The sequence below is a fragment of the Chinchilla lanigera genome, unplaced genomic scaffold (genome assembly GCF_000276665.1).
Source record: "Chinchilla lanigera isolate Chin_1 unplaced genomic scaffold, ChiLan1.0 scaffold00064, whole genome shotgun sequence".
Classification (NCBI taxonomy): Eukaryota; Metazoa; Chordata; class Mammalia; order Rodentia; family Chinchillidae; genus Chinchilla; species Chinchilla lanigera.
In genome coordinates, this window is record NW_004955465.1 from 9,862,704 (window position 1) to 9,889,443 (window position 26,740).

At 45.6% G+C, this 26,740-nt stretch overlaps 1 protein-coding gene across 3 annotated transcripts in view; it reads left to right on the forward strand.

The window, feature by feature from the left end:
- Slc22a23 (solute carrier family 22, member 23) overlaps nt 1-26,740 on the forward strand; it is a gene marked incomplete at its 5' end in the record, with an annotated part of 166,098 nt that overhangs the window by 22,687 nt on the left and 116,671 nt on the right. For all 3 annotated transcript variants that reach the window (XR_001236752.1, XR_001236751.1, XM_005398990.2), the window contains 2 exon segments: nt 9,746-9,849; nt 15,241-15,395. Coding sequence is in view for 1 of the 3 variants with exons in the window: in XM_005398990.2 (XP_005399047.2) it covers nt 9,746-9,849; nt 15,241-15,395 (259 nt within the window).

Below are 26,740 nucleotides of genomic sequence, written 5' to 3' on the forward strand. Positions count from 1 at the left end.
TATTTCACAGATACCCTATGCTGGCCGGAAGGTGATTTTATATGCTGTTTTTAGTGCACTTGAGTTTTGAAGTAAGGAATGGAATTTTTCACTCATGGCTTCACATCAGTACTTAAGTTTTGAACTTTGGAGCATTCTGGATTTCAGATTTTCAGATTAGAAGTTCTCAACTTGTACTGTGGTATTACATTATTATTATTATTAGTAGTAGTGGTATTACTATTATTATTACTTGCAGTGCTAGAAATCCCAGGCTGTATACAAGCTAGGCAAGCACTGGACCACTGAGCTACATTCTTGGCCTACTGTTATTATTTTTAATAGCTTCCATTTATTGAATATTTGCTGTTCATGGATACATCAGTTATTTTTGTTTATTCACCATAACAGTGAAGGAAATCAAAGCCTGCCTTATTTTCACAGTAGTTTGTTTCCTTGTACATGAAATGTGTTGAATACTTGGCAAGACAGTGTTTTACCTACAATAATTTAATATACACCGGAGAACTGGTTTTGTTTGTATGAATTAGAACTTTTTCTTTGAGTTTATTGGGTGAGGTGGGGGAAGAACACATATTTTAATGAGGTCTGGACTTATAATCTCCTTGAGCATTTGATCTTGGAGTAGTTGTTTCGCTTCTTTAGCCTCAACCTTGTCATCTGTAAAATGGGCCATGGTGACAGTGCCCATGTAAAAAGTTGCTGAGATGACTAAATAAGAGAAGCAGAGTGCCCAGCACATGGTCGGTTCTTAACTAATTTTAGTTTCCTTTCCTCCCATAGAACAATTCTTAATTTATGTGATAGATGTATTCTATTAAAAGAGAATCTTTCGTTGTTTTAAATAAATTTCTCATATACCCAGTTTTCTATTGGCTTTGTAGCACATTAACCACCATAGATAATACATAAATAAAGTATGGTTGAGTGTCAGTCAAACTTTATTTACAAAAACAGGCTCAGTGTCGTATTTGGCCTATGGGCTGTAGTTTAACCAGCCCTAGAATAGTGGGAGAAGGACTTGCCAACAGGCAATTATAATATTGTATTTTGATAGTCTAGGTGTTTATCCTGACTGAGACATGTGATTAAAGCACTGAGAAGGGGCCCTGACCCCGTCTGAGGAGAGAAGGCCCCACGGATCAGTTAGTTAAACTTGATAAATAGGCCTGTGGCACCGTCTTCATCGGCACATCTGTAATTTCATACCCTTTCTGTTTTCCCGTCACTGCGTGTTTACAATGCCCATATCAGCTCGCGGAAAGACAAAAGCACAAGCATCACACGATGACCAGGGGGTTATATACAGGCTCTGTCGGGATGGGGAGTCAGGATGGGAAGGGATGGTAGGATCCCTTGGATGGGTGGCATGGTAGGATAGGCTGCGCTGTGAAGAGTACTTCCGGTGAAGGACTGGGCTTTGGGGGTGCTCTGGCACAGCAGCGCTTGGCAGCAGGGGAAGGCAGCGGAAAGCAGGCTTGTGAACAGAGGACAGATGACTCAGATCTGGAGGGTCGGGTTACAGCAGGACCCTCACCTTCGGCAGTGGGAAGGAGAGAGGTGCTGTTTTCAGCTGACCTGGGTTTCCTTCTCCTGCACATGCTCTCCATGATTGATCACCTGATCATTAGATGCTTCCCATTCCAAGGAGTCCCTGAGCCTCCTGTCAGTAGGTCCCAGGATTGGCCACTTCCCAGAGCCGATGGGGAGCTCCTCCGTGCTCAGGCGATGGTCCGGTGTCTGCCATGAACTGCGCTGTGCTGGAAGGCATCCTCTAGCAACACCAGGCATGGCGTCCGAGTTCTCAGGAGAGCAGTGTTCAAGCTACTTAAGACAAGTTGTAGGTCGGAAGTCTGAGTGTTGACCTCCGGAGGGGTTCATAGGCACTGTCTTCGGAGGCTTCAAGCACTATGGGATTGGTGCTTGCCCTTTCGCTCCCTCCCTCCCTTCCTTGCTGCTTTTTTCTCTGTCTGTAATAGGTCTCACTTTGTTTTTTCTCCTGTACTAGGGATTGAACGCAGGGCCTTCGTACTGAGCTACACCCCCGAGCCCTTTTTCTTTTTCCATTTGTGAGACAGGATCTCACTAAATTTCTCAATTTCCCAGGCAAGGCTCAAGCTTGCAATTCTCCTGTCTCAGCCTCCCAGAGTGCTGAATTCCAGGCTGCTCAGCCATGCCCAGCTTTCCACCAGCCTCTTTATAGGGCTTGTTTTTAATTTCCTTTCTTATGGGTAGTTGGTGAGGAGCATTAGTAAAACATTGGAAAGATCGTTAAAGGTTTTGGTCAACAGAAGGACGGACATTGCTTATCAATAATCTCTGCTACCTATCTATTCAACTTTCCAAATGCCAGAAAGCACTCTGTATTAAATGAGTGAAAACATTCACTAACGCACGCCTCTGCTAGAATGATACACATCTTATTTTCTTTAGAGAAGAGCAAAGGAATGGAAAAGAAATAGGGAAAAGCGACTCCCTGAAGAGTTTCCCCAGACTTAATCACACTATCAGCTTATCTGAGGCCATGTTTAGGTGGCAATTTTTCAGTTTCCTTTCTAAATTCTCCGGGAAAGAAGATTGCCTTTAAAAGGGCCAAACTGAGTGAGAATCGAGTGAATGGAGCATAGCACCATCTGCTTCACTGGCACCTGGACTGTGCATTTCAGAGACGCAGCCATAGGAGGGTTAACCACTTGGAGAAGGAGACAGAAGTGAGATCACCAAGTAGGGTTGAGAATGGACCTAAAATCACCTCCTGAGTCATAAAAATAGAACCGCACAGAGTTGAAATGCTGACTGTTTTCTGGAGTAGGTTTCCTGCCAGAATCTTGGGCTGTAGGTTTGTTGGCTTAGGCAAGTTTGCAATCAGTTCTTGCTACCATTTCCTTCAAAAGGTTTATGATTATTCTTTTGGCATAGGTTAGAAAACAGTGAAAGTTGATGGGCAATTTGAGCCGCAATTAACAAAAAAATAAACCTAGAAAAACCAAACCAAGAAAAAAAAATCCCCCAGAGAACCTAGCAGAGATGTTTATTATGTCATTTAAGGAAGCTGGAGAGGGTGCTGACTCTAATTGGCACTTGTGTTGGCTACTGTTGACAGCGAGCCACCTAAAACTGGGAGGATGAGCTTAGCAGAAAAAGCAGAGAGTAATTTGAGGTTTTCAAATCATGCAGTATATCTTGAATTTTGATGGCGCTTCCAGTGTACAAGGAACATGTATACTGCTAGACTGAAAGTACCAAAACACAGGGTGGATTAGGCCGCCCACATGTGGCTGGTGTGCTCCAGGAGCCCCGCTGGCAGGGGTTGTCCTTTTGTCTGTAGCATGCACGGGTGTGTGTCCCTTGCCATTTCTTCTGTCTGCGTCACAGAGCTGCAGGGCACAGCAGACACACAGGTTCAGGAGCGGCTGCTGAAATCGTTTCTAAGGGGAAAAGCGTGCTGATCCCACTTTTCTCTAAATTCTTGTGACTCAGTCAGGAATTCTATTTCATGGAAGCCTTTGAAATTGTAAGTGTACTCCTCTCTTTGTAGTACTGAACTGAGTATCTCCTTTTATCTCCACGTACTCTGCTCTGGATGTAAGCAGAGAGCGTGTCCAGCCATGGGCAAAACCCTCACGGCTTGCCAGTGGAACTGAGGGACTCTCCGCGTCAAAGGGGGAAACTTCAGGGGAAATTTTCCTTCAGTTCCCTAAAAAACACTTTTTGCTTTAGTCAGTGGGCGTTAGCATAAGAAAACTTGAGGCTATTGAAGGCTTCTTCCAAGGCAGTTTGTCTTCTTTCTTTCTTTTCTTTCTTTCTTTCTCTCTCTCTCTCTCTCTCTCTTTTTCTTTCTTTCTTTCTTTCTTCCCTCCTTCCTTCCTCTCTGTCTTTCTCTCTCTCTTTCTTTCTTTTTTCTTTTTCTTTCTCTCTCTCTCCCTCTCTTCCTCCCTTCCATATTTAGAGAAAATATCTTACCATGTTATCCAAGCGAGCCCCAAACTCCCAGGCTCAAGTGATCCTCCTGCCTCACCTTATGGAGCAGCTAGGACCATAGGTGCGTGCCATTGGCCTGGCTCTATTTAATTATTAGTTTTTCATTGACACTCAGCTATTTTCAAAATAAGCTTTCTCTAGGCCTAATTTTTTAGGTTGTATAAAAATACATACTCCTGAAAAGGTAAAGAAGTTTTACCTCTGTTGGTTTATTTTTTGGAAAGGTTTTGCCTACTTTCACCATCATTTTCGAGAGTTGTCCTCTCAGTGTAGAGTTCATAGATTAATTGTAGAAAGTTTGCAAACGTCAAAGTACAAAATGGGAGACGGAATTCAGCCTTATTTACTTATTTATTTATTTGCACATGTGTGTAGCACGTAATGCTTACAATCCTTGTGCGGAGTTGGTCCATGTACACAATTCTAGTCTCACTTATACTCTGGAATATCTTCTAATTTTCTCTGCGTGCGTAAACATCTCTTGTAGTCTGTGCTTCTTCATTCTGAGGATTCATTAGATTGTGAGCATTTTTCTTAGTTATTAGGTATAGAAAGCAAGCTCTCAGTAACATTGCACATTTCACTCCTGTAAGGTCACAGCCAGTGAACACCATTGCCAGGACCTCTGTGGCCCTCTCTGGTTACTCCCTTGGGAAAAGTTCCAACAAAAGGAATTGCTGGGATGAAGGGTGGATACTGTTGAGAGTACTGTGCTGCAGGATGCCAAATGCCTTCCAGAAAAACAACCCGTTCGCCCTCTTTGTGTAGGTTTGCAGCTACTTCGCTTTCCTGCATCTTCAGCAAATTTTTAAAAATTTTGTTCTATAAACCAAAATATTATGAGTGAATTTTTTTTATTAACAGAATCAAACATCTCCTGGGTTTTTAAAACCATTTATATCTCTTATTTTGTCAGTTGTCTGGGTGTTTAACCCATTTCTGGTTGGAAAATTACTCTGTATTGATGAGAAGATATATTTTAGAAAAAAACGTAAGTTAATACTTGTTAACTTTTTAGGAATTTAAGTCTCTATAATTTTGTTTATGGCATCTTTAATGCATAGCAGTGTAAATAATAAATAAAATTAATAATAAATAAACTGTTATAAAATCTTCCAGTCTCTTCTGAGGTGGCTCCTCCCCACCCCTTGGTTTTTATCCATACAAATTCCATCTCCACAATCAAGGAGTCTCCTTATTTCCAATTTTTTTTTATGATTCTTGTTTTACATTTTATTTTCATTATTATCAAAAACTTTTTCTTACCCCTCATTTATTTTCCATCTTCTTTAGAAGTTCCATTAATTTAATGAATATTTCTGTACTCTAGTAAGTCAACCAATTTGCTATTCCCTTAAAATAATATGGATTGTATTTCTGGTAGTCTGTCCTTAGAATGTACAGGTATGAAAAAATTGTCTACCCCAATTTCTGTAGCCTCTCCCTGGTTGTTTTTTTTTTTTTTTTTTTTTTCCTTCTTCTTCCCCTTTTTAACAGACCATGTGGTAATCAGCATATAGTGTGTGGAACACGGACAGCCCCTCTGGAGCCTGGCCTCTGTACTCAGTCTTGGCTGAAGCCTTCCTGGGGCATCAGCATAGAGTGTTCCTGACGGGAAAGAAAAGGCCGAGAGGCAAGGCTAAGATAATGAAATGGGACTGAGGCTAAGATTATGAAATGGGCCTGGGACTTGAATGCTTTATGATCTTATTAAACCTGCTGATGAAGTGTTATGGCTCTGTTGAAGGCCTGTTGTCATTGTTCTCTAGGGAATAGCCTTGAGGGGGCAGGAGTTAAGTAAGGAGACTCATGTATTAGTTCAGGACAGCAGTCATGCTGACTTGGCCTGAATCTTGTCCCAGAGCTCCACCCCAACGCAATTTAATCAGGGCGTGAATTTCAATTTCCACATAACAAGAACCACCCTGGGTATTTCAGAGGTAGGGATTGAATACAGGGAACTAGGACTCACCAAGTTGGTGGGACAGCTGCAAGCTGGGCCTCTGAATGGGTTCCGGGCACACTGCCCTAGAACCAGCCTGCCAGTGTCTCAGCTGGGTTTCTGGGAATTAGGAAGTCACTGCCCCAGCCACTGGCTCTAAGATCCTATTTCCTTAACCGCTTTCATATCTGTTGGCCGCAACCCAACCCAACCCCTGCCAGATCTGGCCAGAAAGATGGACAGCCCATTTTCCCTTCTCCATACTCTTCCCAGTCCAAGTCAGCCCAGAAACTAGAACTGGGTTCAAGCCTGAGAGTTGTTCTGAAGTCAGACTCTAAAGCACGTATGAAACCTGTCCTGTAAAAATGTCTGGAGGTGTTATTTTTAGCCTCCAGCCCACAATGCAAGAGCACACCGCTGAGGCTGGCGTTTAGGTGATGACAAAAGCTTGTCACTCCCGTGGCACTTAGGTTGCCCATGGATCAATGGAGCATGGGGGGACATGGTCAGCATATTCTGGAACAGTTGATCTACGGGAGTTGGTGACTGACTTGAGAAGGAGAGAAGAAAAGACAGGTGGCCAGGGCAGTGTCGGAGACAAAACCCATTACACTGAGTGTTGGCCTTTTACTTTTTAGAGCATTACACCTGTCAGTGTGTTTTAATTTTAAAAATTCACAGGGCCTTTGCCTCCTGAGTAACCAATTGGCATATCTGATCTGCAGTAATGTGAACAGCCATGAGAGCCAGGTCATCTCAAAGTTTCCTCATACTTTTGACATTCTTTAGGGGAGTTCTTTGAGAGATAACATTCTGTAGGAACCTATTTTATTTTCTTGGTGCATTTTTGTCAATACCAGAAGTGGAAGTCAAACAAGGAAGCCAGCTCAGTGGGCTCCCCAAGCCCCACCTCTCCCAGCCAAATGGAATGCACCTCCAGGTGGCCTCTGGTGTTGGAAGGGTGTTGTTTTAGGTGGATCCCAGCACAAGTAACCCTTATCTTGTTAAGCCTGCTGGGGCCTCCCTCTCACTTTGTTGATTCAGGTATTCTGGCCATTCTTGCTTCTGACTGAGAGGGTTTAAGACACCTGGTGGCTGCCTTGCCCTGGATTCCCTGGCTCGCTCCACCCCAGTGCAGGTGGATGCCCACAGGCTGAGATCAGAGGTGCCAGCCAGCACTTCTACCCAGGCTTCCTTTCCTCCTGATTGTGGAAGCGATCCACTCTGCTCTACTGTTTTAATTTTCCCCTCTTGAATTGTTAATTGATAGGGTCACGTGGAGGTGACCACTGAGCAACTTCCTAGGAACAACTAAATTGGATCTTGGCTGTCCAAGGCCAAGTGTAATAGTTGTTCGGGTGGCCGAGGTTATACCAGTCTTGGCCATTTCCTCCACTCCCCTGAATGCTTTTATTAAAATTTCCTGTCTCCTGGCCATTTAACAAAAGTATAAAGTACTCCTTCGCCCATTTAACCTCAATAAACTAACTCATCAGTGGGAAGTCTTGGTCGGAACATGAGGTGTGTGAAAGCAGAGTGAATGACAGAGACAGCAGCTGGCACACACTCCCTGGCAGCCACCTGGGGTCAGGGTTTTCTCCTCTCTTGCCAAGCATGGGCCAGGCTAAGGGCCACACGGGGCGATGTGGCCAGGAGATGAACGCTCACAGGTGTGTGGGTGCCCCTCTCCCAGATCACGTCCACCGAGCTGGGAAACAGAACGAATGCACACACGCTGCTCCTCAAGAACCACAGGGACCAGAGCATCAGCAGCTCTGGTACTACCCAACAATGTAGTGCACATTTCGAGGCAAATCTGCATTCCTGAAGCTAGCAATAGGTTGCACAGCAAAGGATATTTACTATTAAAAGTCGTGTCTGTGAGCCTTGGTTTTCCAGGCTTGACCCCAGGAGCACCCGCAAGGCATCCTCGGGCTTTCAGCCCTGCAGTTGTAGCACACAACAGTGGTTTGTGTTCCATGAGGGGTTTGAGCTTCTCCCTGCTATCGGGAGTCAATTGTTTGAGCCCTGCCCAGGACAGTGAAGTTCCTGGATGCAGGGAGAGGGAGGCAAGATCACCTGGAGGTCCCTGGAAGCACGGAAAGTCACCTGGCTGCCTTGCTAAACCACACAGCTCTCTACCTCTCCACAAGGTCCCGTGCCGTGGATCTGGGCTGGGGTCCAGGAATTTGCCTTTCTTGCTTGTTCCCATGTGCTGCTGATGCTCCGGTCCCTGTGGTTCTGGAGCATGTGTTCAGACCCCTAGAGTCATCACGGAAGGGAGTTATCTGAACTCTCCATGAGATCCTGCATGGCTAGCAGTGCCCTCGTCCCAGACACGGGCACAAACCCGAGCCATACTGGTCTGTTGTGCTTGCATCTCTTGGTTGCTTTCTTCCTGAACCTGGCAGTGCAGACTCCTCTGGAACCAGATGGGGTGGAGTAGATCTCTCTTTCAGGTCTCTGGAAACTCGGGCCGCTCCAGGGCATCAGTATGGCCAGGAGTCTAGCGCAGGAGTGGGAACAGCATGAGAGTAGTCCCTTCCTACCCAGTCCCAACCCAGGGCCTTCCTTGCTGCTGGGACGTTGGCTTCACCCACATCCCACTGAAGCAGAGACCCACAGTTCCACCAGGCTTCCCAGAAGCTTGGACCTGAGCTTGCAAGGGTCCCCTGCATTCCACTCAGGGTCTCAAGTAGACAGGGCAGAGCAGAGACAGGAGGACAAAGCTGGGTCAGGTCCCAGCCCTTCCTCCACTTAAACCTCCTCTATCCCTGTAACTGAAACAGCTCCTGCCCTGGATCCCCACCTCCCCTCATCATGGTGCAAACATCACCAGCGCCCCCAGCACTGAAAGCCCCAATTGGAAGCTTCGCTGCTTCCTACCCCACAGGAAGATGTCCTTAACAGAGGGTAGGCACAGCACCGAGTGCAAGGGCGGGTGCTGCAGTCTCAGAGCACCAGCCAGTGGGAGCTTCCGACCCAGAGGAGAGCTGTGTGTGGACTGGGTGGCTGGGTACACGTGGGCACACACCACTGAGTGAGATCAGCACACGTTTCCCTCTTGCTTCTGCAAATGGGGAAGAAAGGAAGTGGAGGATTGCTTTGATTTTCCTTATTAAATAATACATTTTAACTGTACAAGATGAGATGAATGTTGTATTTACTCTTTTTTTTTTTTTTTTTTTTTGTATTTACTCTTGATTGGCTTTCTCTCCAAGTAGCCAGGTTCAATTTATATTGTAAAACACATGGAACATTCAGAAGGAAAAGCAAGAATGTTCCAGGTCCTCTTTCAACATTCACTCTTCACTCCTGCTTTGGTACTAAGATTCATTTGGGGTGTGTTGTGGAATGAAGATGCCAAAACACCTTTCATTTCCCGCTGTCGTTATAATGTCCGGTGCAGAAAGTTGGCAGGGCCAGCTCTCCGTCTGGGTGATGCGCAGCTGTGCTGCGTAAGAGGGGCTGCTGGTCGTGGGGGGCGGGGCAGAGATGCCCTGTCTCTGGCTGTCCCCCTGTGCCTCCCTTTCCTGTGGTAGTTGGAACAGAAGGAGCATATATCCCCAGATTTCACACACCGTTCCTTCAAGGCTGAGATGATCCATTCTAGACTAACACACTGCATTTCATTTTGTGGGCAAATGGTATTTCTCATTGGATCTTCAGAAACATTGACAAGATGCTTAACAGTCTGTGTGACACAGCCCACAGGATGGGGCCATCGTGATCCTTGCAGGGTTGTTGTACTGCCCTTGTGATTGTGTACGACTGGTCTGTGTACATGTCTCTCTGATTTATTTTCTATTTGCCCCTCTCTAGTGGGATCTTGTATGTGACAATGCCTGGAAGGTCCATATCGCTAAGTTCTCCTTACTGGTTGGATTAATCTTTGGCTACCTAATAACTGGATGCATTGCTGACTGGTGAGTACCAACATGCTGCATGCAGAACCTTTGGAAGCCGCACCACGCTTCTGCTGGCTACAGAGATGTGGCCTGGGTTAGCATACTATTGCTGTCTCTTTTCTCTGCCCTGGTGTTGAGGTCAGAACTGAAAGTTGAAGCTACTACCTGGAGAATGCAGAGCTAAAAGAATTGGTCAGTGCACATAACAGGCCACTTGGGTGTGAAAATTTAAATGCATGCACTTCTCTAGCTATTAGAATCTAGCAAAACCAGCCTGCAGCCTAATCTAGTACTGACATTGGATGTTTAGGAGGAGTTGAGGACTTAAGTGCAGAGCTCTATGGGCTGGGACCTGAGCAGTGGATGTACTAGATGCATTGACAAGTGAGGGCTAGGGGTGAATGGGGTGCAGGAGTATTCATCTGTAGTCCCAGCAGGAGGCTGAGGCAGAGGATTACTTGAGCCCAGGAGTTTGAGGTCAGCCCTAGTAACACAGTAAAACTCTGTCTCAAACAAAAACAAAAGGAGAGGAGCTAGAAACTTTCACCTATAGGAACAGAATGGGAGTGCAGTGATTAGCATCTCAAAATGTCACATGCATTTTAGAGACAGTCCTGGACAGGAGATGCCTCTCCGAGGTGTATGGGGAGGAAGACTCTGGAAGATAACAACAGCATTTGGGTATCACAGGCAGGAGCCGCAGACAGGAGCAGGGTGGGGAGTAGAGGTGAGAATGAATGTAGATTGGGTCAGGGAGGAGGTGTGGGTGCCTAGGGCAAAGTGGAATGGAGGTCAGGACGGGAAGAGTAGCCAAGTTATTAATGATGATGATGATGGTGACATCATTAGCATCTGGCACTTGCTGATTACTGTGTACTAAGCAAGGTGACAGGTAGTCCTATACCTTCCAATGTCCCATCCTCGATTACCCATATTAGGTAGGTGCTGCTACTACCTCCATTTGCTCATTGAAAACCTGATGCCCAGAGGCTTAAGTAAACCCCAAGCTCACCCAGGTTCAAGCTGGGGAGCCAGGACTTGACCCCAGGCCACAGGGCGCCAGATGCCGGTGCTGCAGTGCTCTTTCTTATGGCATTCTGTGGCTCCAAGGACACCACAGGGCTGTGCCCCAGCGGGGAGACAGCTGCACGACTTGGGGGCTGCCCGGCCACGGAGGAGCGGCAGTACTGTTTTCCCTCTTCAGAGGAATCCTTTGTGCCGCTTGCTGTGTTGTGAATCAGTACATCTCGGGCCTGGTGACTGCGTTTCTGCAATGCCCTGTGTACCCTGGTTAACTGAGAAAGCTGACTAAGGCCACAGCTGGGTATGTTGGGGAGGGCGGGACAGCAGAGAGTTCTGAGGCCGCTTTAAAGTGGTGGAAATTTCCTTCCTAAAGCTCATGTCTATTTGGAAGTTCCTTGTGGTAACGTATAATGTGATTTCCTGTGTACCCAGAATCTGCTAAGTCATCATTTGTAAATGCTTCCTAGGGACACATGCCCTGCAGACAGAAACAGAAAAGCTACCAGCAACCTCTGGAGACCTATACTGGGGCCCCTTTGGCTTTCTGACTTTTGTTGTTTGAGAGTAGAAGGTAGAATTTTATTTAACCAAAGGTTTGAGTTCATAGGTTTTTAGCGTAAGCTATGTTGGTTTAAAAGATACTGTTTCCCAGAAATCTGCATTAAAATAAATTAGACATATTTACTAATGTGATCTCTGTCACCATCTCCCTGAAAAATGCAGACTTGATGGAGCTTTTAGTGTCCCTATCCAATAAGGGATTTAATCAGAAAATCAGGGTGGGCTTTCAGTATGCAGCAGCCTGTGAAGGTGTAGGTTCCTGCGGGCTGCTTGGTGAGGCCTCATTCTTGCACGTGCACATCGGGTGGCCTCACTGATCACACCGAACACCGAGGACAAAAGCTTGGAGAGTTGGAGACCTGCTCTGCGAGTGCCCAGGTCTCACACTGCCACCGTGCTGAGCTGTGGCCACTTTTCCCAGGCTCCATGGGCAACGGGCCAGCAGGCGGTTCAGGCGGTCAGGGCAGCGGCTCTGGCAGCTTTGGACCTTTTGAGCGGTCCTCTTTCAGTTTGGAAGTTTGGTGTTTTCCAACTCCACTTTTCTTTCTCATTTTTTGTTTTTGGGGTTTTATTTTTCTAACTGGTACTTTACTCCTTGCTTAAAAGGAAACAAGCCCATGTAAGGGAACCCCAGAGCGCATAGCTGGGAGCTCGTTTCCTGGCTGCAGTAGGGAGGTTGGCCAAAGTCGTAGGAGAAGCTTTCTGAGGCTTCCGTCATCATGTGTAAATGTTTGTATTGTACTGCTTTCTTTGCAAAGCTCTGTCTCCAACTCGGGCTTTGTCTGGGGAGACCTGTCAGGTATCACTAAATAGCACGGTGGGCGGATGGTGGGAGAGATACACGCTCCTGTGCCCTCCCATGTGTGCGACTTTGAAGGAAGTCCTGGTTTTGTAGTGACAAAGATGGATCACAACGGAGGGCCCCTTGTCTTCAGCTCCTGGTGGCCAGGGCAGCACATAAGCCTCGATCTTAAAGACGATGAGAAGGAGCTCTTCAGGGAAAGCCGGCCCCAACAAGGGCCCCGCCAGCAGCTCCCCTCTGTGGGCCCACGTCTATCTCTTCCCAAGCTCCTTGCCGCTGAGAGCTGCAAGGTTGAACTTTGTCCCTTGCAGGTTTTCTTCCGGCTTGACCACTCTTTGTAAATAATCCCTTTATTCAAATCTCCACCAGTGACTCCATCGAGTGGCTGTTTCCTGTTGAGACCCCGTATCAGTTCCTGGTGGCTGCTGTCACTGATTACTGCACGCTCTGTGGCTTCAGCATCACACATTAACCACTGACAGTCCTGTGGGTCTCAAGCCCAGCAGGGGTCTCCCTGGACTGAAGCCAGGGTCTCAGCAGGCAGCACTCTTTTTTGTGAGCTCTGAGACAGTCTTTCCTTGCCTTTCCCAGCTCTTGGGCCAGCCCCTCCCTCCACCCCTCCCTCCACACCGTACCCTCTCTGGTTCCCTCAGCCAAGGGGGTGAGACTCACCTGCAGAACATTTGATCTCCAGGTCCTTAACCTTAATCCCACCTGCAGATTAGGACATGGATATTGTTGGGGTCTGTTACTCTGCCTACCACAGGTCCTAAGTAATCAGCCTCACTTTGCAGACTGAGGAGTAAGATTTTTTTTCATTTCTGAGGTGATATCACTCTGGGGAGCCATCACATACAAAACTTCCAAGCTGTATTCGTAGTGAGTGCTTGCTAAGTCACCCACACATGCCTGAGCTCTACAATAGCCCTGCTAGGGAGACATTAGCTGGTTCTTAGGAAAAGGAACACAGGGCTCCTTAGAACAAGCTTGATCTTTCCCAAGACCATATCTTTCAGAAGTGGTTTGAGCCTGGTTTTAAAACCAGGCACTCCAACTTCAAAGACCACACACGCCCTACAGTCCCTGATAATAATGTTTGCTTACTGATTTCAGCAATCACTGGGGAGGAGGAACTTAGAATGGCTCGTATAAGATTTAAAAACACCAAGCATCTTTTCTAAAAAAGTGTCAGAACATTGCAAACCACCTGTGATCAACGTCAGGGACATAGAAATGCAGGACGGAAGAGAACTCAAACATTTAGGTACCTTAGGCTGGGTGTAGTGCTACTATCTGTCATTTCCTTTCATGAATGGCCTCAATAAACCTATAAAATAGGATAGTTACCCCCATTTTACAGAGGAAGAAGATGAAGGTCAATAAAAATAGGTGTCAGATGTTTTGTTTTCCTTCATTTTAGGAAAAAACTAAGTCTCATGAATTTATATCTATAAGAGTTGGATATGGGTAAAATCATCCGGTAAGGTCTCTCCTGGTAGGGATTTCATGACCGCAGTGAGGGTGAGGGAAGTAAAGGGTGAGATCTCCACACCAGTTCATTGATTTACGTAGCTATGGGGCTCATAGCCTTGGCCTCATTTCCCAAAACCAGTGTGACTAATGGAGATGGTTAAAAGCTCAGAATGTCCTGAAGGAAATGCTGCCCAGTTATTTCTGCTCCCACATTTTAAAAAAATGGCATCCATCTCCTTCATAGAGTAAGGCCATGCCTTACTGATTATTACTCTTTAAAAAAAAAAAAAGATTTATTGAGAGATAGTTCATGTACCATAAAACTCATTTAAAGCACACAACTCAGTGAGTTTGAGCATATTTAAGGGATTATACAATCATCTCCCACTCTAAGCTTGAAGTGTTTCCATCCCTTTAAAATGGTGCTGGAAATGTGCTCAGAAACACCCTCTCCATCCTCACTACCAGCCTTGGGCAAGTGCAGGTCAACCTTCCATGTCAGTAGAGTTGCCTTTGCTGGGCATCTGCCGTGTGTGTAGACGCCTTCTCATTACACCATCCAGCTACCCTCTGTGATGTTTAGGGTACCGAGCTTGTGTTTCTGCACCCCTCTCTCTTCTTTCTGTCCTGGCAAATATCGTCCACTCTGCCCCCATTTTTCTGAGGCTACCCCTGCAGTCCCAGCCAATTGATGTACATTAGTTTTATGAGTTATTGCTGCACTTTTATCTTGAATGAGGTAATGAAGAAAAAGGTAGAAAGTCAGTGTGGGGGGGATGGGAAGCAAGTGGTTTCCCCATCCTTTGGGTCCCATTGCCCTGCCAGCCCCCCAGAAGCACATTGCCCACTCCTGGTCCCGTCCTTTTCTGGCCCAAATGGTAATCCGTGAATTCAGTGCCGCTGCTGTCCTTCCCAGGGGGCTTCGCCCTGAGCATGCTGGCAGCACGACACCAGTTATTTAAAGGTCAGATTAGGTGTCTTGGCCTAACATGTGATCCTTACAAATCACTGCTTGTCATGTAGCTGAAACACTGGCAGCCAGCTTGGCTTGGGCTCTGGAGGCTGCCTGTGAGAGCAGGTACCTGTCTTAGCGAACAACCTGGAGAGGGGAAGTAAAGCTGCTTCATTCCATGCCCTTTCTGGCTTCCCATCCAGCTCCAAAGGTCAGCAGTTTCTCAAGATGTTTTATGCTGGGTGTGTCTAGTTTTGTGCTTGGAGAGTCATTACTGATTCTGTCCTCCTTGCTTTGGCCACCCCCATTTATACTCAGAAATAGACTAAGCAACAGGAATTGGGTTCATGTCTCAATTCTCTTACCCACTCCTATTTGATCTCTGCTCCCTTAGCTCCAGGGCTTGGGCTAAGTGTTCCTCTTGCTGCCCCAGTAAGTAGTCCATGATCTAGTGAAGTGGGTCTAGACAGTATGAAGACTTGCTGCCTGTACACAGTCAACACATGTGGGACCCCTGCTGGATACTAGGGATACTGGGATGTCTGCCATTGCCATCCTGCTTAACGATGATCCCGACTCTGTCCTTCTCCATCCGCAGGGTTGGCCGTCGGCCTGTGCTGCTGTTTTCTGTCATCTTCATTCTGATCTTTGGACTGACCGTGGCGCTCTCGGTGAATGTGACAATGTTCAGCACACTCAGGTTCTTTGAAGGATTTTGCCTGGCTGGAATAATTCTCACCTTGTATGCGATACGTAAGTAAGAATCTTCATAGCTGTCTTATAAACGTCAGCCAAATTGCACTTGCCTAGGGGGTTCTGGAAAAGACAGTGTGTGCGCTGGTTGTTTGGGACAGCAGTTTTGGAAACACAAACTCTAGAGGTCTGGATGGTTGTGCAAGAAGATTTTTAGGCAACACCATAGAACGTTTATTTAGTTTTTACCTCCAGCTTGGACTCAGTGTGCGACAGGGACAAGTTAGGTTGCATAATGGCTTGGAGTTGTGGGGATCGGCCCAGAGCAGATACGGAGTGGCTTTTGCTTTCCTGTGGATTTTGCACCTTGATAGTCTGTGTACTTCCAAATCCAGTGTATCGTGGGTCATCCCTGTACTCAGTTCTGGACAAGTATACCGAATTCCTGTTCCTATGTGATCGGGTTGAGCACTACTGGCACTTTACAATTCTTTCTTCTTCTTTTTCTCACAACCACACAGAGTCCAAATTTTCTACATTTCCATATATTCTTGGGTAGTCTGGAATTGAACTCTAAACTTGAATTCTAGATGAACGAATGACATGATCTGGTAGTGTTTGCTCTTTAAAAAAAACAAGAAGAAACAGATGAAGTACATTTTCTGCCATTGATATATCATGCTGTTGGCCATTCTAGCTCTGCTGTCAAATATGTTTTGTTTCATTTATTTGTCGTTGATTTTCTAGAAGATAGCTACATTCCATAAAGAGGAGAGGTTTGGGCATGGGTGTTTAATTACTACTTTTTTACTTTTCGGTCACCACATGGAAAGATCTTTGCGTACACTGTATGGTAGCTTCTGATATGTTTGGTTTTTCTCCCTTTGACAACGTGAGTAATAATTGAGTATAGACCAGGTAGTAATTTCCAGCATGATAAAATAAGAATAGTTCTAATTCTCTTAAATTTGTGTATTAAAGACTTCTTTAGGTAACCTAAATTTTTGTTCCACTGGAAGTATAATAACGCATGGCATGGATTCTTAGCCACAAGGAAAGAACAGGCATGAGAAGAACTATATGCTTCTAAATCCATAGTTTTTAACTTTATCTCTTATTCCAACATTTAACTGAATTGCAGTTTCCTTTCCAGTTTTCTTCTGTTTATTTTGGAGTCCTTGTGCCTTGGAGAGTTCTTTCAAGACGTATGTGTGACGAGATTGCTTGGTTGAAATGATGGTGTTTGGGACTTTGTTTCTTTGGAGAAGTAGCACAGGTATTGGGCTTGAATGCTGTTGTTTTCTGTGGCCCTGACCCCTGCTGTCTGTGCAGTGGAGCAGGCTCTCAGCTCTAAGGAGACAAGAGTTCCCTGTGGGGTTTTCTCTCCAGGTTGCCACCCTGCCAGGTTGCCACCCTGCCAGGTTGGCAGGTTCTGGTTGTCTCAAAAAGATGGCAGTCTGGTCCTTCCATAGGATCTGCCACTGGAGGGGACAGCTGTGCACATCGCTGAAATAGAGAAGCGGGGCTTCAGGCTCACAGTGACAGGACAACTTCAGTGTCCATCCCCGCTCCTCCCCGTAAACAGAGCGCTCGGGGAAAATTGCCCAAGAGCGAAGATCCATATTGGTTTTATCTTGCATGCCAAATGCTAATGTTTGGGTGAGACTGCCAGAGGACTGGGAGACTTTGACGACACTTGAGGACTCAGCAAAAGAGAATACCTGAATCTGTCACCATGTCCGCCAGGGCTGAGGAGAGAGGGTAGGATAAGGAGGAGCTGCCTATACTGGTTGGCATTTGCCACCTGCAGACACTGTTGCTGAATTAAGCCAGGCCAGGTGTGAATTGGCCCTGTTTCAGCTTACATTGAGTTGTTGTACTCACCTGTGTTATGATATTGTCATGCCAGGGGCCATATGAAACATATTGCTATTAAAAAATGATGCCAAAGATGTTTTTTCATTAGATGACATGGCATGCTCTTCATAGCAGAAAGTTCTACTTCAGAGCTTTATAAAGAGTATGCCTATCTAGGCAGAGAACTGTACAGCCCAGGCATTTACACATTTTTTCCTGTGAAGGCCCAGGTAGTAAATATTTTAGGTTTTGTGGACCCTGTGATCTCTGTTGCAGCTATTCAACTGCCATTGTAGCATGAAAGCACCATAAATAATATGGGAATGAATGGGTGTGGCTGTGTTTCAATAAAATTTTGTTTACAAAAACAGACAGTGGGCAAGATTGTTCTGGGGGCTAGAACTTTTATTTGCAGAGGTAAGGGGCTCATGTGTGAGCCTGATAACACAAGCTTTAAGCTCTGAACACCCTTCCTGATTCCATCTTAACTTCCTTACTTTAATTTATTCTTCATCCTACTCTTCTATCTCCATCATATGTGTTATTTTATTGTATGTATTTGTATAAGAAGCATTAATTTTTTATGCAGTAAAATGAAGTATTAGAAAAGTCATATTTTCTTAAATTTGGTGTTATGACTTGTGTCTAGATGTCCCTCCAAAGCCTCATGGAGTCATCAGTGGGGTTTTTTTAGAGGTGGCCAGATCTAGAGTATGTGATTGATTCATGGTACAATACTAAAATCAAGGGCACTAGGATTAAGGGTGTGAGTGTTACCCACCCTAAGTAGCCTGGATAAACTATATGGGCTAAAAAGAGCTGCAGTAGTCCCACGCTTACTTTGTTGCCTTCTGCCCACCATGAACTGTTTCTCCTCTGTAATGCCTGTCTGTCATCCACCCTGCCTCGGAGCCAGCCAATTATGAACTGAAACCACTACAAACTGTGAACTAGATTAACTTTCTTCCCTTAACTTATAGTTGTCAGGTATTTTGTCTCAGCAATGAGAAAAGTAACTAAGCTGTTTAAATTAGCTTTAAATGTTGTGTCAAATGCCACTGCAATGAAAGTGTCCAAGAATCAATCAGTACCTCGCTGTCTGAGCTAGCAAAGTATCTGAGATAGTATCATTAAAATAAAGCAAAAGGATATATGGAAGGTGACATCGAGATAGTATTTAAACAATAAAACTTAGGCTGAGTTGATTGAAAGATGGCTGAAGAGCCATGTTTGGCAAGTGAGAATCAAAAAGAAGAGTGAGAGTCACAGTGAAAAGGTAAGATTGGGGGACAATATGGGCCAGCTGGGTTGGAGTGGCTGTGATAGTCTCGGAAGAGGGCAGAGGCTGATGACAAAAGAGATATTCCCAGGCAACGGGGCAGGTAACTGAATTTCCAGTCGGTGTGCTTGCTATCATTTTATATACCAGTGGTATATATATTTAGGAAAAACTTGGGAATTTCTTTTGCTTAAAGGAAATTACTGATAAGCTGGGTCACAGGGGTGAAGTAGTTTTCAAGTCTAAAGAAAACTTTAAAACTCTGGACTTTGATTCTTTGGAAGTTATATTTGTATCAGTCCCCAGTGTTTCTTGTCCTTTGACCAGAAAGTTTTTTTAATCTCGCTTAATCCCTTTTCTGGAGGGGCCTGGCCTTTCTCTGAACAGAGCTGGACATCACTGTTGTTTGAATCCTGGAGTGCTTGGCAGTATAAGCAGTATAATTTTTGCTGTTTTGATTTCTTGTGTCGCTTAGGAGAGTGGACTCTTCATTCTGAGAAATGCTGCTGACTTGTGAAAAGTTTTCTGCTATATTTGCAAGTCTGACTAAGGTTTTTGTTTTTCTGCTTTGGATCTTTTTCTTAGGTACATTGTGGTTAAATATTCTACCCTTTAAACTTTTGTTTTGTTCAGGTTGCCAAAGAGCGAAGTGGTTGTGTAATTAGAGCATAAATTAGAGATTATTGACATCTTCCAAGCAGTCTTTACACAGAAGCCAAGTGTACGTTGGCAAGAGCAGGAGAGAATAGGCTGAGCCGAGTGAGTTTATGTTGGGCCGCAGCGCTGGTCCCACTGCCTGCCTCTGAGACCTTTGCGAGCCGCTGAGATTGTTCGGTACACTTGGATTTCACAAGTGGCTTCATTTTACCTTTGCTGGTGGACACACACACACACACACTCACACACTCACACACACTTATAATAGAACACTTGATTTAACCAGCAAGGGGGCAGAGACCAAGAAAGAGAAACAGTAGGTCGCACTTTGCTGTTTGCTTATGAAAACAAAGTCGCATCAAGCACTGAAGAAATTGTCACTTCTCAGCATCCACAAACATGGTTGATCAGGATTTATAACATCCCAGGCAAAGGTGTGCGGCACTGTGTAAGATGTGTCTTTCTCCCAAGAAGCCTCCGGTCCTAGTGGTTCACACTTTCCCAAGTTGAAGCAATGAACAATACCTTCTGCTGGCAGAGAGACCTTACTTTAGTTAATGTAGTCAAATGGACAGAATTTTCTTTTCTTCTTTTTTTTTTTGCTTAACAATGAATAACTCCTTTTGAAAAATTCTCTCAAAGATGTTCTCATTTTAATGACTTTCCTTAAACCCAGAGAGCCTAAATAATTGGAAGAATTTTACACATAATCAAGAAGTGACTTGAAATTTCACAGGTGACTGAGTTACTGATTATTTTGCAGAATTGGAAGCCAGGGCTTGACTTTACTGGTAAATAGAAAAATCTCGAGTTTGCTGTGGGTGGCATGTTGCTGTTTCTCACATGATGCTAATGGTTTTAGACTCTCTGTGAAGAGGTTGAATAATTGCTAATGTGCTGGTGTTGGACAGCTTCTTTTCCCTTTACTGCCCTGTATATTTTCAGGTTTTTTTTCCTGTGTTTTCCTGAAGTCTGATAATTTGTGTTATTTTACTGCCAAATCCATGTGAGCTGCTAAAATCTTGGGATATATTTCAGTCAGTGGGGCTGTGAAGTGGCTCCACTGTGTTGTAATTTTCTTCAAAAATATGGAGGGACCCAAATGTTTCCATGCAGTGAGGTGTCATGTGGAATGAAGTCCATAGAGACCGTGGAGACCATAGATCTGCAGAGTGAAGGGAATGGAGATGGTACTGTCAAGTAGGATGGTACTGTCAGGTGGCTTTGGCTATCCTTCAGATGACTTCTAGAGAGGAAGTGTTTACCTTGCATGAGGTAGGGGACGTCCCTTCCACCCCAGTTGCCTGGCCTTCCCCCACTGGCTCATGAGGGCATCCTCCACACAGGAAATGAATCAAGAGTTTCCCGTAGTCATTGGACAAACCATTTTAACTTTATTTTGTTCTTTCTTAGCTTCTAAAGAATTTTGGTTTAACCCAGGTTCAACTGCACACATCTGGGAAATCGGATTAGATTAAGGGTCCCCTAGCAGTCGTTTTCTTTGCCTGAAACCCATGGCTAGTCCTGCCGGCAAACTGGGAAAAACGAAGGAGTAGAGTGATATGCAAAAAGGGGTGACCTTTGCCCCCTACCACCCTGTCTTCTGTCCTTCCCTCTCTGAAGAGCTGGGGCTTTTGACACCACTATGGATGGTGAGTGAGTGGAAGCACCTGGTAGACCAGTTCCAGTTCGAGGAAGGTGGGGACGCCGTGGCAGCCCGTTAGTGCCAGTGGCCGCTGGCCTGCCTGTGAAGGGCTGTGTTGTCTAGCAGAGAGCCACAACATGCCACCAAGGTGTACCAGTCCTTTAAAAATTATTCACATCTTTCTCCCTATTCCTACCTATCTGCCTACCACACCGAGAGGGGACAGAGAAAGACCTCAGGGGATCTGAGCTGTAATACAAGTCCCACGGTTGACTGCGACCATGACAGATGGCTTGATCTCTTTCAGCTCCCATCCACCTCTCTGTGGTGAGTGTTCACGGAAACCCAGGATCCCTGTCTGGAGTAACCGTGGAGAAGGAGCACAGAGAACAAACCCACATGCGGAGTCACTGGGCTCCTCTTACGTACTGTCCAGGTTTAGAATGCCACAGCTTTTGAACGCTAAGCTCAACCATTAGTCTCCATCAGTGTTCAAGATTTCACGGGGCAATGAAAGGAGGGGTGCTTGGTCCCCAACCTGGGGCCTTCTTGAGTCCACACTAGGAAGTGCCACTGGTGGACTTCTGCTCTCTGTGTGGCTGGCTACCGCATCAAGTGCTTACCAAGGCCACCAGGGAGGAGATGAAGCGGTGGCACGGGGTTAATGGTTAACGTCTTCCTTCCCGGCCTCCCAGGCTGCCCTCTCGTCAGCAGCCTTGCCCGGCCACCAGCCCCAACTCCTCCCCCATGTTTGCCTGCTGGCCTAGCAGGTAGGTTCCAGGAATCCCAGGACACTCCCTGGGATTTCCTTCTCTCCCCTACAAAGACCGGAAAAGTTCAGGAACGTGAGGCAGCAACCTGAGACTGACTGTTTGCCCGCTTGAAAGAAAATAAAGAGTTGAAGTAAACCAGTCACCTTGAATGCAAGTAAAGCGCTCCAGGCTTTTTGAACTCATCCCCAGGCATATGCTGGGAAGAGAAATCATACCAGGCCTGCCAAGACCCATGCTAGTGAAGGGACATGATCTTGGCTAAGACCAGGGAGTGAAATACACCCGAAATGGTACAGAGGCGCCAAGCTCTGCTGTTTGCAACTGCACTGCTCAGATCATGCTGGTTAGCTCTGCTTCGGGTTGTTCGAGTTTGCTTTATTTTGTCTTGTTTTGTTTTGATGACCCACAAGGACACACAAGACTGTTTTCTCCTCTGATGACTTGCTCAGTAAACATTTGAGGGCCTACCAGTTCGCTGACTTGATTGCCAACTAGACGCCGGGCACTGCCAGCTGTTGAGGTCCCTCAGAGTTCAGTGGGCAAAGCTGCAGGGCCAGGCTCTGATAGGAGTTCAATGAGTAAAGCTGAACTCCTTAGAGTTCAGTGAGCTCTGATAGGACTGAGGGCATCAGGAAGATACCTCTGAGCATGAATTCTGTGTTCAGTATTTGCAGTGGGTTCCCAGAGGCTAGAGGAGCTGGTGTACTCTGGGTACGATGTGTCATTAGAGTTTGGCTGAGACCTAGTGCATCCTGGGCACAATGTGTCATCAGAGTTGGGCTGAAGCCTACTGTTTTCTGGGTACTGTGAGTCATTAAAATTTGGACCCTAGTGCGTTCTGGGTAATGTGGGTCATTAGAACTTGCCTAGCCTCTAGTGCATTCTGGGTACAGTGGGTCATTAGAATTTGGACCCTAGTGCATTCTGGGTAATGTGGGTCATTAGAATTTGCCTAGCCTCTAATACATTTTGGGTAATTAGAATTTGACTGGAACTAGTGCATTCTGGGTACACTGGGTCATTAGAATTTGACTGGACCCTAGTGTATTGTGGATTCTGTGGGTAATAAGGCTTCACACAAAAATTCTCTCTTCCATGACGACAGTGGCCCCAGAGGAGTACTGTCTTTTCCTTATGTCAAGTATTTTAGAAAGGAAGTTACTTCTTTACTGTTTTAAAATATACATAACATAAAATTTACCATTTCAACCACGTTTAAGTATGTACAATTCAGTGATGCGTCTATACTGTTTTGCAAAAGAATAACTTTTTCTTTTCCTTTTTCTTTCTGTTTCTTTTCTTTCTGCTTTCTTTTTTCTTTTCTTTCAGCACTGGGGATTAACCCCGGGCTTTGCACATGCTAGGCAAGCACACTAAGTACCTCTCCAGCCCAAGAAAGTAACTTTTGAGGTGGGTAAACGTTCACTGTTAGTGGATTGGAAGGCAAGTCAGTCGTGACTGTTTTTCCTTGAAATCACCTAAACATTATGTTCCTGTGACAGGGAATTCAGCCACGTGACCGAGTTGCGGTGGAGCTGCAGTTGTGGTCTCTGTGTGGAGCTTGTTGCCCTGCTGAAAGGCAGTGTGTGACCATCTGCTGTACTCCCCACCCAATTCTTGTCACACACATGCCAGGGTATCTGCATGTGCATTGCTTGCTCCCGCGGAAGCTGGTGGGGAGCTGCAGTAGCGCCCACACTGGGTTGTGAGCCAAGGCCCACCACTCACTAGTTGTGATCTTGAAAGAGCTTTTTGCTTTGCTCACTACTTTTAAGTCCATTTTTTCACCTCTGAAAGATCATACAGATGGTTGAGAGGATAAATCCAGTCACCAGCCTTAAACTACAACTTTCAGAGAGATGTTGGTGGCTACCTGGGTGCTGGGCACTTTCCCTGCCAGGATGCATTGCGATGGTCGCCAGTCTTCTGGGATAGTCAGCCCCTTCCTCTTCTCCTAGAGCCTTCCCGAGTGAGGGCTGCTTTGCTCCCAGCAAATTTGGGCCCTGGAATGAAAGGGTTTTGGCTGATGAGGGCTCCTGGGTAGCTTAGGTGGCCGAGGAGCGTAACTGTGGTGGGGACACAGGGAAGCAAGATTGCTTCGTAACTATTTCTCCAGTGTCCAGCTTAATAAATCACCTCTCCTGGAGCCTCCAGTCACAGTGCATTGTATTTTTAAAGTCTTAACCACTTTAGGAGTGGAAAGGGATAACTACAAGCTCCAGAAAAATATTTCCCTGGACAAATCATTCTGAGGGACTTGGATTCTTCTATCACATCACTCACAGAATTCTGTTAAGTGCTGAGAAAAAAATGTTGAAGAAGCAGAACATGAGTCGCCATATTCAAGACTCCCACGTACTTTTAAAAGTTCTCCGTTTCCCTTCCCTATAATATTGTGTTATAAAAATGCCTACATGTACTTTACCTGTTTTGTTTTGTTTTTTAATCATCTTGCAGTGCTAGGAACCAAACCAAAAGCCTTGCTCTTTCAAGGCAAGTACTCGGTGTTAGCTGATGAGACTCGCTCCTGTCCCTCAGAGGGCTATCCGCCGAGTTCTAATGTAGTGTTCCCCCTGCCTTCTCGAGGGAATGATGGCAGGTCCTATTTACAAGTGGACGGTGTGAGAATGAGTCTCCCGAATAGGTGTGGCTCACTGCCAGAAAACGAGCATTGCTTGGGACAGAGAGTGCATTTTCTTTGTCTTTTCAAGTGGCTCTTCAGGGTAAAGCTGTTCAGAACAAAGCCTCCAGTGCTGGTCTAAGGCTGTGTCAGAGCTGTCAGATACCCAGGGTAAGATGACAGGAAGGCAAGACCTGGTCTTGAGAGCACGTGTGAGTTTACCCTCCACTTGGCAGTGTCCTCTCCGGGTGCACAAACCCCAACCCAACATCAGGTCCACAGGAGCCCCGCATGCTGACATTAAGCAGAGACACCCAGGTTGTGAGGACCCCAGAGTTAGGGAGCTGGTGCCTTTCTGGAGATTCTTTCATGAGGAAATCAGACTTGGGATCTCTGGGCAGAATTGGGTTGTTCTGTTTTTCAGTACTGGGGACTGGGGATTGAACCCAGACCCTTTACACAGAGCTATATTTCCAGCCCTTTTATTTATTTTTTTACTATTTTCTTCTATTTTATTTTACTTTATTTTATTTTGAGACAGGTTATCACTAAATCGCTAAGGGCTCAAATTTGTCCTGGCAGTTTTAGAGCTGTGGCCCTTACCCATAGGAACCAACATCAGGGATTCTGGGAAGGCACGGGGAGCATTCCAGCTGGCGCGTGAACCTCCTGGGATGGCACTCCCATGTGACAAAGGAGGACGGCCCAGAGGCCAGGGGAGAAGGGCAGCCTGCACGGAACCTCCTGCATGGAACAGAGGCTGGAAAACTCCAGCTGGCAGATTTGAGAAATGTTTCCCCCAACTTCCCCGTCTGTGGGGCCTTTGATGATTCTTGTAGAAAAGGGTGCTTTGTGTCCAACCAGCATTGGCTCTGCCTGCTCTTGTGTGAAAGCCGAATGATGCGTGTGTCCCTTCTAACCTGTGCCTTTAGAAAGCATGTCTTGCTGGCATCTGCTTTGTGCTTGTTCTGGGAAAGAGCTCAGAACTCTCCAAACCAAAACTGGGCCGTGGGGATGGGGGCGGGGAGGGGTTAATGGCCATGTCGTTCTAGCGCAACTCCTCATTCATATCGGCTTTATGTGACAGAAGAGAAACGTTGCTGAAGTTGTGGTGTGACTTAGAGTTTCTGACTGTTTCTTTCCTGATAATAATTTAATTTGTCAAACTGACATTGCTGTCGGAGTGAGGCTCTGGCCCCAAGTTATAAAGTTATGGGCATTTAGACTGCATGCTAACCATACAAAATCGATCCTCCTAATGAACCCATTTTAATAATAAGGAAACTGAGACCTCTAATCCTTAGACCTTGTCTAATATTTTAGTGATATTGATAAGCAAAAGCTAACATTTATTGAAATTGTGCACCATACATTGGGCTACTGTGTGCTACACTTTATTGAACCCACTAGATGCCTATGATGTGAACACTAGTATTATTCCCATTTTAGCAAATGGAACACCAAAGTTTAGGGTGTTAACTTGCCCATGACCCCATTCAAAAAGATAGAGAAACCAGTGCTTGTGTTTGTAACTGCTCTGCTGTTCCTTACAGTTCTCTTTCTGTGACTTGAAATACGTTATTAAAATATTGCTGAGCTGTGGAAAAAAAATAAATAATTCATAACTTCTAAATAATTATAAAATCAAAATATTAACAAAATATAATTTCAAAACCAACACAATTCAAATACAGGATCTCTGTGTGATGTGTATGGTCTTCTCCTGAAACAGGGTCACCGGTTCACCCTCCTGGGTTAAACAGCAGACAGAACTTCACTTTCTTGTTTAATCTCTTTTGGCATTTGGACTCAGATGCTTGCACTGTACATTATGCCTTTCCCCATAATTTCGCTGTCTGAAATGACATTAACAATTTAAAGGTTTTGCCTGCACAGAATTCTCACACTACATCTATTTCTCCGCTCCTGAGTGAACCTCAGTTGCTCTTGGTGAAAGAATGTCACTCAGCCACTCTGCCAAGCTGTCTCCATAAAGTTAGATTTGTGGCATTATTAAAGCATTAATTAAAGCAGCATTTCCTCCATTTATGGCTATAATAGACACCGGAACCGTTCATTACTGCCTGTTTCCTGTTACTCTTCTGCTAATGATCTTGGCCCGCCCCCTGGGCTCCGTAGCACTTGTTACATCTCTGCCATTATGCACATATGAGGTCTCAATTTTCTTGGCATCTGGGCAGCCAATTTGATGCCTTCTGGCTTTTGGTGAGTGTAAATATCGATACCAACATGAGCGCCCCCTGTGATCTTATGTCCATTATGGGCAGCTCAGCCAGACATCTCAAACATGCCTATGTTGACCCATACTAAGATTTTCACTGACAGGGAAGTGTGAAATGTAAGAACTTTATAGATTGTCAAGAACACATCACAGATGGCTAGAGTCTCTCCTCCGCACTTCAGGGTCAAGCCCTGGAGTCCAGCCACACCTCTGCGCCCTGTTCTCTTCCTGCTTCCCGCCCCCACTTGGCCTCACAGGATGGATGGTGGGACTGGGACCCGCCCCTTTGCTTCCTTGTCTGCTTCATGGTCTCGCGGTGACTGCCCAGCCTG